At 50.1% G+C, this 13,380-nt stretch overlaps 1 protein-coding gene across 1 annotated transcript in view; it reads left to right on the top strand.

The window, feature by feature from the left end:
• Window positions 1-11,557, top strand: part of LOC138750699 (uncharacterized) — a 34,933-nt gene extending 23,376 nt beyond the window's left edge. The window contains exons 4-7 of the mRNA XM_069912762.1: window positions 9,075-9,185; window positions 9,666-9,719; window positions 10,274-10,354; window positions 10,872-11,557. Of these exons, the coding sequence (XP_069768863.1) occupies window positions 9,075-9,185; window positions 9,666-9,719; window positions 10,274-10,354; window positions 10,872-11,440 (815 nt within the window). The 3' untranslated portion in view covers window positions 11,441-11,557. The remainder of the gene's footprint in view (window positions 1-9,074; window positions 9,186-9,665; window positions 9,720-10,273; window positions 10,355-10,871) is intronic.
• Window positions 11,558-13,380: the final 1,823 nt, after the last annotated feature.

Genomic DNA, 13,380 nt, shown 5'->3' with positions numbered 1-13,380 from the left:
GAGTTTGGGAAACATACATCCTTTGGGTTGTAGTGATCTGACAAAGGGTCCGTTGAATTAAACACTGCACACAAGTCATTAGGCAGGGAAGTTTCATGATGGCTAAAGTAATGAGTCCAACTGCTATAAGGGCTGTGTGTATCCACCTCCAGTCACCAGTAAAAAGTTCAACCACCTGACCATTGTGACCATTGTCATCTATCGATCTTCCACAAACGCCGCCCTCAGCAGCTAACAAGTAATCGAGAGCCAGGCAGTTTTGATAAGCTGTCGTTGTTCTTCAGCCAATAAATCCAAGGCCATCGCTGTCTGTTTGGTGATAATCTTCAAAACTGCCTGGAGTCTGGTTAAACAGTTTAAATGCCAAACAGCTGTGGTATTCTGGAGCAGCTTGAGCCGTTTACAACTCAAATCCCCCTTATAGTGATTGCCTTTAGCCTTCCAAATTTATTCGTGACCCAAAGATGATTTACAAGATGCCAAGTTGGGGGGGAGCGTTTATTGTTACCTAACCTGTGAGTAGCAGCTTGTCTGCGAGCATTAGCATATATACCCCCTTTATCCCTACTCCAGGTAGAGCCCTGACTAATGTTCTGCCTATCATTTTCCCACCATCTTCTTTGTACCATATTTTTAGCACTCATCTCTTTAATATCTGTAGAGGCCAGGACGCCAACCCAATCCACTCCCCTAGGGCAGGTCTGTTTCCCTGGTCCATGTTGGGATCCTAAATTAAACCATACTAAATAAGGTACCCCACTATGAATACACTCTATACCTGTGCCCTGTATGCATTCTAAAGGTAAACTTGTCCATTCCTCAAAGTAATTATCACCTCTGCTGCCCCTATTCCAGGAGGACTTAATATATTGTGTACGATTGGGTGGTTTCCCAAAAATTGGGAACCAGCAGGAAAACAATACAGCAAATAATAAAAATAACATTACAGCACTTTTTCCCAGCGAAGAGTAACTTTCAGACCAGAAGGATGCGAGACTGCACGCCAAGTGGAGGATGTATTATCAACGTCTTTAGTTCGTGGGTTAGCTTGTTTAATGCGTTGTATGTGAGTCCACCCCTTTTCTTTTGTTCGCACTGCAGTGTCTGTAATCAGAAGTACACAATAAGGGCCGTCCCATATCGGTTTTAGTTTATGGTCTTGCCACGCTTTTACATATACCCAATCACCAGGTTTAACAGAATGAATAGGATAGTCCAGGGGTGGGTTTTGAGCTAATAAACCCTTCTGTCGTAAATCATACAGAGAAGTAGAATGTCCCTGCAAATATTTAGATATGTACTGGTCATTAGCCTCAGGGATAGGGGTATCAGTGTGGAATCCCATGTAAGGAAGACCAAACATCATTTCATATGGTGAGACAGCAAGGTCTTTACGAGGAGCTGTGCGAGTCCTAATTAAAGCTAAGGGTAAGCATTTAATCCAGGAGAGGCCAGTTTCCTCATGAAGTTGAGTGAGTTGATTTTTCAGGGTCTAATTCATCCGTTCAACACGGCCTGAACTCTGGGGGAGCCATGGGGTATGTAACTGCCAATCTATTCCCAGAATTTTACACACACCCTGGAGTACCTGAGAGGTAAAATGTGTACCTCGATCTGAGTCATGGTTTGAATAATGCCATAGCGTGGAATAACAGACGCTAGTAATATCCGGATAACGGTGCTAGCACGATCATTAGGGGTCAGGAAAGCCTCAACCCATCGAGTAAAATGATCCACCATCACCAGGAGGTATTTATAAACCCCCATCTTAGGTAATTCCGTGAAGTCAATCAGTAGCCTGTGTTCCCCAATGTGTCTGCTGGTGGAGCTGATCAATAATCTAACGAGCCAAGGCTTTGTTCAGTACTTGGCGTCCCTCTGCCGTCCACCACAACCCATCGGCAGTTTGACGCATTCCCTGGTCTTTCATATAAACCTCCTCCTCCCGTGAAGATGGGAGTCTTTTTAACCTCATGTGGGGTGGGGAGTAACAGCTGCATGTCTATTTTTTCTGTGAGTGCAGCCTGTTTGGCAGCTTCATCTGCCCGTCTGTTCGCCTGTGCTTCAGGACTGTCAATAATTTGATGGCCCCGTACATGAACTACAGCTATCTCCTCAGGTAACATAAGAGCATCTAAGGATTGAACAATTAAGTTTTCATGGATCAACTTTTGTCCTTTCCCAGTTATCATTCCCCGCTCTTTCCAAATCTTTCCAAAGGTATGCACTACACCAAAAGCATACTTTGAGTCGGTATAGATTGTGCCCACCTTTCCCTCTAAACCCTGGAGAGCTCTACAGAGGGCATAAAATTCGCAGGATTGTGCCGACCAATGACCGGGAAGAAGACCGGCTTCAATCACAACTCCTTCATTCCCATCCACTATACTATACCTGCTATAATGAATGCCGTCAATGCAGCGGGAAGATCCATCAATAAACCATCTTTCACCCTCCCGTAAAGGTTCATCACTTAAATCATCTCTAATTTTTGTCTGTAAATCGATCACTTCTAAACATACATGCTCTAAATCATTGGGGACAGTATCAGAATCTGGAGAAACCAAGAAGGCGGCTGAATTCTGTTCTTTGTTCATAATCAGTGTCAAATCAGCCCTATCCATGAGAATCGCTTCACACTTTAACATTCTAGAATCAGTAAGCCACCTTCCGGCACGTTGTAAGAGAATGCTGCGGACTGTGTGAGGGGTATGAACTAACGTCGGGGCACCAAACATAATCTTTCATCCTTCTTTGACTAAAATAGCAGTGGCTGCAATTGCTTGCACACATTCTGGCCAACCACGACAAACGGGATCTAAAATTTTTGACAGAAAGGCAACTGGTTGTCTAAAGCCTGCCCTCTCTTGCGTTAATACTCCTTTGGCCACACCATCTTTCGCATTGGTATATAGGTCAAATGGCTTATTTAGGTTGGGTAAAGCCAAAACTGGGGCACTAATAAAACGCTGTTTCACCAAGGTAAAATCTTTAATCTCCTCCTCCGTCCAGACAACAGTTTCACCCCCTAGAGTCGCAAGTTTATCATAAAGAAATTTGACCAGGCTAGAATAATTCTCAATCCAAATTCTACAGTATCCCACTAAACCAAGGAATTTTCTAAGTTCTCGAGCACTCTTTGGAGGCGGGATCTGCAGAATACCGTGTGTTCTCTCTGGACTTATCTTCCTAATTCCTTGACTAACCAGATGACCTAAGTATTTAACTTCAGATTGAACAAATTGTAACTTTGATTCGCTCACTCTAAGACCCTTATTCCCTAGAAAATTCAGAAATTTAACAGTGTATTGTTTAACCACATCATACGTTTTTCCCGTGATTAATAAATCATCAACATATTGTATTAATTGACAATTCTCTCTCCGAGGGGCCTCATCTAGTACCTGTTCTAAAACTTGGCCAAACAAATTTGGGGATTCTGTAAAACCCTGGGGAAGGACTGTCCACCGGTATTGATTTTTCCGTCCTGTAAAAGGATTCTCCCATTCAAATGCAAACATGTCCCTATTGTCTATTGCCAATGGACAGGTCCAGAAGGCATCTTTCAGGTCAATTACACTAAACCACTTACTATGGGGATCAATTTTACCCATTATCGTATAAGGGTTAGGTACGACCGGATAACGGGTGAGAATGATTTTGTTTAACTCCCTCAAATCCTGCACTAATCGATAGGTACCATCTGGTTTTTGGACAGGTAAAATTAGGGTATTAAAAGGTGACATACAAGGGTCGAGTATACCATCTTTCACCAATTGGTCAATTACTGGTTGCAGCCCCTTTCGGCCAGCCATAGGAATTGGATACTGTTTTCGTCTAATTACTTGGTCAGGGTTTTTAAAGTAACTTGCAGGGGAGGAACATCTAACCCTCCTCTATTGCCTCTTTTTGCCCATACTCCAGGATTTATTAGTTCCCGATCCTCCTCTGTTAGTACATAAAATTGAACCCCGATACCTGATCCCTGTGGTCTGGTACCGATAGCCAATTGGTCTTGAAAATGTCATCCCAGCAGGCAAACTCCAGCTTGGGGAACTAGTAAAATATCCTCTGTTATTATCTTTTCTCCCATTTCTCCCATTCTTTAGTATAGGGACCATAAAATCTCTTCCTCCCACTCCCAAAATTATCACTGTCCCTTCTGTTTTAACACCCTCGGGCCGTTGTAAAATACTAGACCGGGCTGCCCCAGAATCTACTAAAAAAGTCATCTCGTCACCGTGGGGTCCTATGCTTAAATTTACCAATGGTTCTCCGTGCAGCCCCACGGTGTGTATTGACTGAGAACCGTGACCCCCCCATTCATAATCTGCCTCCATCAATGCATAAGATCACGTCTCCCTGGCTTGCATTGGGCATTCCCTCTTAAAGTGTCCCTCCTTTTTGCAATAATAGCAAACTAATGCTCCTGTTTCCCAATTTCTACCAGGGTCTCCACGGGGTCCCAGGGATGGTCGTCGTCCCCGGAATTCTCCTCTACCCCTGCCTCTGCTCTGGTCTCTACTTCCCCACCCCTGGCGCTCCTCCCAACGTCCAGGAGCTGGCACACAGCTCCTAACATTTCCCTGCTGTCCCTCCACAACCTCCTTGACTGCCTGCATCCACATCTTAGCCTTTCCTTTCTGTTGATCTTCAGACCTCTGGACGTATGCCCTTTGTGCGATCTGTAAAAGCTGTGTTATTCCCTGTTCATGCCAATTCTCTGTCTTTTGTAATTTCTTCCTGATATCTGGGGCTGAATTAGTAACAAAGCCCATCAATACCAACTGTTCACCTGCTGGGGATCCTATATCCAACCCCCCATATTGCTGTATGGCCGCACGCAATCTATTCAGAAATGCAGAGGGGGGTCTCCTTGGGACCTTGGGGAACCTCAAATGCCTTCTTAAAGTTCTGTCCTTTTGAACAGACTCCTTCATTCCTTTGATTAGATTAACCCTGTACTCATCCATTTGCATGCGGCCTTCATTAGTAGTCTTATCCCAATTTGGGTTCGCCAGGGGAAATTTAGCTTCTCCAGGTATCGCCTCTGGTCCCCCTTGGTGTTCCCTATCCAAGACTCTAATCCCTGCCTGGCGAATCATTCCACGCTCATCCAAAGTAAACAGAGTCTTAAAGATAGACATGAATTCATCCCAGGTATATATATTAGGTCCCAAAAATTGATCTAATTGTTCTGCACATCCCTGAGGGTCTTCTATCAGAGAGGTCATTTCCTTCTTAAAATTGCGCACCTCCGTACTGGTCAGAGGCACATTTACGAACCCGATACCCCCCATATTCCCTCCCAAGGGAACCTCTCGTAACGGTCTCATCCAGTTAATTTCTGGCTTATCCCCTCCTCTATGATGTTCTGAATGACCCTCATAACCAAAGTCTCCTCCCTCTCGTGTCAATTGAGGCGGTAATCTTGTACTCTGTGAGCGGGTCATCATTCCACCCCTACTTTCTTTTTCTTTCTCTAACTGTGGAGGAAGAGGGGAAGGTGAAAAAGGGTAAAGTGTAGGTGAGAGGGGGAAGATAGGAGCTGGCACAGGTGGAACATAAGGTGGAGGAAGGGAATGTAACACATCCCATCCTTGTGTTTCAGGGACAAAAGGTTCCTCATCCTTCTTGTTCTTACATCCCTTTTCGCTCAAAATCATTTGATCAAACGATCCACTGAGCCAACAGGCTGCATATTCTCTGCTCTCGGTATTACCTCCTTGATTTTAGTAGAGCCAGACGTTTAATGCCTGACACATCCAGTCCTTGTCGGATCCGAACTTTGGCCAATATACCGAACTCCCTTTTATCGGATTCTTAACCCATTCCTGATAGCAATACCTGACCATGGTCTGTTTATCTTTCCCACGGGTTTTCCCCATACCCCAATCAGATAACATTAATCCTAAAGGACTATGTTTAGGTATCTGATCTTCCCATCCTTCTCCAGGACTGTTTCCCTTGCTACTTACTCCTCCCATACTAGCAGGTAAATAAATTCCTCTTACCGGGATCCAGTAGCTATTCCTAGCGTGCTTCCTTAATGTCCTCCTGTCTTTTGTTTTCAATGCCTCTTCTCGGATATCACTCGCTTCATCCACTGACCAGTCACCCGTAGTCTGTGAGTCCAGCTGAATCAGCCGGGGTGCACCTACCCACGTCGTCGGGCACTCTGTCAGTGGAGGGAGTGGGATCCCGGACGAGCCCCCATTTGTGAGAAACAGATGTACCTTCACAGAAATTGCTCGAGACAAAAATTGAGAACAAAGAACATTTATTGTACAACAGTGCAAAGTTGGGTGCTTCCCCTTACCATGGGAATACACACACATACTGGGGCTCATCTAACTTTTATACAGTTCATTTCAGTGTAGAGATAACCCCTCCCCCCCCCCCACCTTTAACATTCTGCCTCCTGGATTGGTTTGGCATTTGGTAATTCTGTCTGCCTACGTGTAAACTTGAAAGACCATGGGGTATCCTGTCTGGGTCCCATCATGTCATTGTCCTTATTCATGAATCTACCTTTGTTCTTATTCAAACATCTCAACCCCCAGGAGTTACTAATTCTATATGCAGAATTTGCTAATTCTTTCTATCACTATAAGACCTTTCTTCTATTATATTTGCGTAACCCTTCCTCACACTCTTATCGGAATTCATCCCTATTCAGCACTTACTTAACTTCCTCTAGTCTAGTCTATTATTCTTTATTTCATTCATACTAACTTTACTTCCTATAATCTATTATCTCTCACAATGGGAAGGAGTTGTGAACATGGCAGTGCTGCTGGAACCAGCTGGAACAACAGCATTTCTGCTGGTGCGGACCTGTGAGGAGTGGAAATACAGCGCTCCTGTGGGGGTCCAACTGCCCAGTCGACTGACATCAGCTCTGCAAAAGCTTTTAATGGCCCATTAAAGGAGCCAACAGAAGTTTATTTAAAATCCCGCAAACACGGAGTCTGCTCCCAAGATGGCGGCGCCAGTGATCGGCAGCAGCCACGAGGGGAACAAAGGACTAGCGCAGGGCACCAGAAAAAGGGGAGAACCCCCCCCACACCTCTGTCTGAGAAGGCGAAGCAGAGGAGATGAAGCATGGAATGGTGACCAGTGAGGGGCTCGGCAGCTGGAAGACCCACGCTTGCGGCAGGCTGCTGGCAATTCAAGGCGAGGAATCTGCTGGAGAGCACTGTCTGGAGACTCGTGCTGGGCTGCGGACTCCTGGAGTCTGGCTCGAAACTGGCTGAAGGAGTTACCGGGCATCGGAACCGGGATGCGAGGGGGTGCCAAAGGGGTCCTGACCAGGTCGGAGGTTTGGATCTGGACCTCGGGTCACCGATGGTTCGGACTGGACTCTGTGGGCCTGTGGGAGCTGGAGGTGAATCCACGGACACTTGGTGACTCTGGGGAGGGGGGAGAATTCTCTTTTGCTTCTCTCTCTCTGACTGCAAGAGGCACTCCAGGCAATTCCTACCGATGGTGAAACTGTCTGCCTGACAGCAGGTAAAGGCAGTTTCACGTAATACAATAACTTGAATCAAGCACATGGAGGGGACTGTGCACCCAAAGGTGATGCTGCACCCACTCTTTAAAAAAACCTCCTGCATTCCAGGGACTGCAGGAAAATACAATCCATATTAATCTGTGTAACACCACCTCCCCCCACACCCCACCAATGCTGATTAGACTAGAAGACATTGCATCAGAAATAGGCCATTCAACCCCTTGATCCCTGATCCATTTTCCCACTCGGCCCCACCATCCTGGCCTTCTCCCCGACTAATTAAGAATTGACCAATCTCTGCCTCAAACACACCCAAGGACCTGGCCTCCACAACCGCCTGTGGGAACAAATTCCACAGATTCCCCACCAGCAGGCTGAAGAAATCCCTCTGTGTCTCTGCAGTGTGGATGCAGAAAGGACACGGACAGATTCAGAGAATGCACAGGAAAGTGGCAAATCAAATGCAGAAGTCAGAGAGAGTACGGTGAGTGTTGAAGGGCGCCCACTGAGAAACGTTACACGGAAGGAATTCTTCAACCGGAGGGCGGGGAATCTGGTGCCACTGGCGGTTGTGAAGGCCAGGTTACTGGGTAGGATTAAGGCAGAGGTTGATGGTTTCAGGAGTAGCCAGAGGATCAAAGGTTATTAGGAGAAGGCAGGTGAGGAATGCGAAAGGGAAAATGGATCAGCTCATGATTACATGGTGGGGTAGACTTGATGGGCTGAATGGTCTATTCCTGCCACTGGAACTAATGACATGCTCGAACCCTGATACCACCCCCTTAACCTGATTCCATCCTCCACACCATGATACCACCCCCTAATCCCGATACCATCCTCCTAACCCCAATACACCCAAAAACCATAATACCATCCGCCTAACGCTGATACCATCCCCAAATACTATACCACCTCCCTAACCTTGATACCTTCCCCCGAAAATCGATACCACACCCCCAACCCTGATACCTCCCCCAACCCTGATATCATCCCCCTAACCCCGATACCACCCCCTAACCCTGATACCATGCCCCTAACCCTGATATCACCCCACTAACCCTAATAACATCCCCTAACCCCAAAACCATACCCCAAACATCGATACCACCCCCCAACCCTAATACCATCCCCTTAACCCTGGCACCACCCCCTAACCCTGATACCATTCCCTAACCCTGATATGACCACCCAACACTGATACTCCCTAACCCTGATATCCCCAACCTCGATACCATCCCCTAAACCTGATACCATCCCCACAACCTGATATCATGCCTAACCCTGACACCACCACCCAGCCCTGATAACACCCCCTAACCCTGATACCACCCCCTAATGCTGATACCATCCCCAAACCCTGATACCACCTCCCTAACCCTGATACCTTCCCCCTAACCCTGATACCACACCCCCAACCCTGATACCACCCCCTAACCCTGAAACCATCCCCCTAATGCTGAGACCACAGCCTCATGCTACTTTCTTTGGTCGATTGATTGGAGGTGTAGGGGAGGGGACGGGTGATGCATTTTCGATCATGGATGGCTTCTCCATTTCTTAGCACTGCACCACATTGGCGGGGAATCGCAGCCCAATTTCCAGGATCACCGGCGTAGTGCTCGAGGCCAGAGGGCCCAGCGCTGGAATCATCGGCCCAGAAAGGTCCCCGGAGGTCGGTGAAGGTTGGGGAGCAGACGGTGTTACAGTTAGAGTGGGGTTTGTACAGGGGGATGGGGAGTGGAGGGGGTTACAGAGACAGGGAGGGGGTTTGATCAAGGGGACGGGGAGTGGAGGGGTTTACAGAGACAGGGAGGGGGATGGGGAGTGGAGGGGTTTACAGAGACAGGGAGGGGGATGAGGAGTGGAGGGGTTTACAGAGACAGGGAGGGGGGTTTGAACAAGGGACGGGGAGTGGAGGGGGTCACAGGGAGGGGGTTTAAAATGGGGGACGGGGAGTGGAGGGGTTAGAGACAGGTAGTGGGTTTGAACAGGGGCACTGAGAGTGGAGAGGATTACAGAGACAGGGAGGGTGTTTGAGCAGGGACACGGGGAGTGGAGGGGGTTACAGAGTCAGGGAGTGGGGTGTTGAACAGGGGGACCAGGAGTGGTGGGGTTTACACGTGTATTTATATTTCCTTTGGCTGTCTCGTAGGTTTACCAGAGGGTCTGACAAACTCGCCACTGACAAACCTTTCTCCCATGAAACGTAAGAGACATTTGAGAAGGGGCTTCACTCTGTGTCCCACCCTGTGAGTGAGTGATGGGACGGGGGAAGAGGGTGCTTCACACTGTGTTCCACCCTGGGAGTGTGTGACGGGACGGGAGAGAGGGAGCTTCATTCTGTGTCCCACCACAGAATGTGTGACGGGACGGGGGGAAAGGGAGCTTCACACTGTGTTCCACCCCGGGAGTGTGTGACGGTACGGGGGGAGAGGGAGCTTCACTATGTGTCCCACCCCGGGAGTGTGTGACAGGATGGGGGAGAGGGAGCTTCACACTGTGTCCCACCCCGGAATGTGTGACGGGACGGGGGAGCGGGAGCTTCACACTGTGTTCCACCCCGGGAGTGTGTGACGGGACGGGAGAGGGAGCTTCACTCTGTGTCCCACCACGGAATGTGTAACGGGACGGGGGAGAGGGAGCTTCACACTGTGTTCCACCCCGGGAGTGTGTGATGGGACGGGGGGAGAGGGAGCTTCACTCTGTGTCCCACCCTGAGAGTGTGACGGGACCGTTACTAAGAACCTGTGATTCCTGCAGAAACCAACTGCTCGTTACACTGTGAACCCTCCACTGGGAAAATTAAAATGGACCTGAAGGAATTTTGCAGCAAGGGATACGGTGAGTTCCTGTTTGTGGGAATGAGAGGAGAGGGTGAGAGGGGCAGAGGGGGGAAGAGGGAGGGGAGATGAGACTTGGGGGAAGAGAGTTGGGGAAAAGAGATGGAAGAGAGCAGGAGAGAGGGAGGTGAGAGGGTGGGAGAGAGAGGAGGGAGAAAGGGGGTGGAGTTAATGTGGGAAGAGAGGGGAGGGGTTAAGAAGAGTGTTGGAGGGGAGAGGTGGGTTTGGGAGAGGAGGCGCAGAGTGAGCGGGAGTGGGGTTTGAAGGAGGGGGATGAGGGGAGAGGGAGGGAAGAAAGAGATTGAGAGTTGAAAAGGAAGAGGAGTGAATTGACCCTTACAATCTGACCTTTCACCTTTCTCTGCCTTCTCCCACCTCCTCTCCCCGTCTCTCCAACCTCATCCCCTTCCCTCTTTTCCCTTTGCCCCCTCTCCCTTCTCCTTCCTTTCTCCCTCTCATCCCTCCCTTCCCCTCTACCTCCCTCCTCCCACAACTACCTCCCTCCCCCATCCCCTCAGTGATCCGGGTCCGGGTTTTTGGGTCCCGGCAGCTGGGTGACTGGCGGAGATTCCGAGTCTCCATCTCCTCCATCTACCGGCCACCGTCCTGGCCCCTGGTCCCCGGGGTTCGCCACCTCTGGGTGCCATCCCGGGACTTGTCTTGTGGCTGCTTGGGGCTGGGGCCAAGCCGCACCTATCTGGTGCTGGGAGGTCCAGGGACGCGGCTGGGACCCCCTCTGGTGGTCGACCGGACGGGGGACAGCCTGCTCTGGAGGGGTGCCTGGGGGTCCCGGCTGAGGAAGCTGCAAGGGGCGCAGAAGGAGGGGAGGTGCAGAGAGTGGGTGCCCAGTCCTGGAGCTGTCTCACTCGATTTGGGTGTCTCAACTGGTCCAGGGATCTCATCCGGTCTAGGGGTCTCACCTGGTCCAGGGATCTCACCCACTTCTAGAGAGGTCTTGCCCAGTTCAGGGGTCCCCCTCAGTCCTGGAGGGGTCTTTCCCAGTTCAAAGTCCTTGCTCAGTCTGGGGGTCTTGCCCAATTCGGGTGTCTCACCCAGTCGCAGAGGGGTCTCACGCAGCTCAATGTGATCCCTGGGTTAGAGAGAGAGAGAGGGAAAGAAAGAGATGAAAGAGGGAGAGGAGCAAAAGAGACAGGAAGAGGATGGAGAGAGAGAGGAAGGGAAGGAGAGGGAGAAGGAGAGAAGGGAGGGAAGGAGGGGGAGAGAGGGAGAGAATGGAGGAGAGGGAGAAGGAAGGGGTCAGAAAGAGGAGGGAAGGAAAGGGGAGAAAAACAGAGAGAGAGGAGGAGGGAGGGAGAGGGAGAAGAGAAGGAACCTCCTTCCCAGGTCGGGTCTGCCCCCATGGCTAATTTCCTTCCCTGGAGGGGCCTGGGTATGGTGGACCCAGGCCACCCCTGCTCTAAGGCCTCAGGAGGGGAATGCTGCGAGTAACTTGGACAGCTCTTGCTCATTTCCTTTGGCCTGGCAATCCTGGCGATCATCTGCATGAACGCCGTCTTCCTGGTGAGGAACTGACCCCCCTCTCCCGCTCCCCCCCAACCCTTCTCCAGCCCCACAACCAGGGACACTGCCCAGTGACCCTGGGTTTAGGGGGGGGGGGAGGGAATCAGCCAGAGTCCCTGCTCCCCGTCACTACCCAGTGACCCCGGGGTTAGGGGGGGGAATCAGCCAGGGAGAGTGGTTTACACGCAGCCTATCTCTGCTCCAAGGACAACTGTCGAATGTAGCTGAACATCGGTGGGACAATACAAAATAAATTCTCAGCAAAAACTGACCCTGTTTGTGAGGAAGTTTGGCTCTGTGTCCCAGTGTGACGGGATGGGGAGAGGGGGCTTCACTCTGTGTCCCTACTCTCTCCCTCCCTCCTCCCCTCTCCTTCCATCCCCATCCTCCCTACTCTCTCCCTCCCCACCCTCTCCTTCCATCCCCATCCTCCCGATTCTCTCCCTCCCCACCCTCTACTTCCATCCCCATCCTCCCGACTCTCCCTCCCACCCTCTCTTTCCATCCCCATCCTCCCTAGCCTCCCCCATCCCCCCTCCCATCCCCCCTCCCATCCCCATCCTCCCTCTCCCCTACCCTCTCCTTCCATCCCCAACCTCCCTACTCTCTCCCTTCCCCCTCCTCCCTCCCTCTCCTCTCATCCCCATCCTCACTACTCATTCCCTCCCCCTCCCCTACCCTCTCCTTCCATCCCCATCCTCCCTACTCTCTCTCTCCCACCTCTCCCCTACCCTCTCCTTCCCCCTCTCTTCCGACCATGTCGGTCCCAGAACCCCGAGGTCTTTGTTCTACAACACTCCCCACCATTTACTGACTCGGTCCCTGTACCCCAAGGTCTCTCTGTTCTACAACACTCCCCACCGTTCACCGTATCGGTCCCGTACCCCGACGTCTCTCTGTTCTAACACATTCCCCACTGTTCTCCGTGTTGGTCCCCGTAACTCAAAGTCTCTCTGTTCTGCAACACTCCCCACTGTTCACCATGTCAGTCCCTGTACCCCGAGGTCTCTCTGTTCTACAACATTCCCCACCATTCACCGTGTCAGTCCATGTACCCCGAGGTCTCTGTTCTACAACACACCCCTCAATTCACTATGTCGGTCCCTGTACCCTGAGATCTCTCTGTTCTACAACACTCCCCAATGTTTACCGTGTCAGTCCCCATCAATATGTACTACCAATGAGAGAGGATGCAATACATGATTTCCTATTATGGAACCAGACAGGCCAGCTAACAGAAGTAAGTGTTGGTGAACACTGACCATAATGTCTTCAATTTCAAGTTAATTGGTCGTTTGAGTTGAGGTTCTAAATTGGAGAAAGGCCAATGTTGTGGAAATGAGGAAGGATCCAGGAGAAATGGATTGGGATGAGTTGTTTCCTGGGAAGGATGTGGTCGGCAAGTGGAAGGCCTTCAAAGGGCGAAATCTTGAGGGTGCTGAGTTTGCATGTTCCTGTCAGGATTAAAGGCTGAGTTACCAGGAACGGTTTTCAAAGGACGTTGGT

Source organism: Narcine bancroftii, unplaced genomic scaffold (genome assembly GCF_036971445.1).
Source record: "Narcine bancroftii isolate sNarBan1 unplaced genomic scaffold, sNarBan1.hap1 Scaffold_232, whole genome shotgun sequence".
Classification (NCBI taxonomy): Eukaryota; Metazoa; Chordata; class Chondrichthyes; order Torpediniformes; family Narcinidae; genus Narcine; species Narcine bancroftii.
This window is presented reverse-complemented; position numbering and strand designations above follow the sequence as displayed.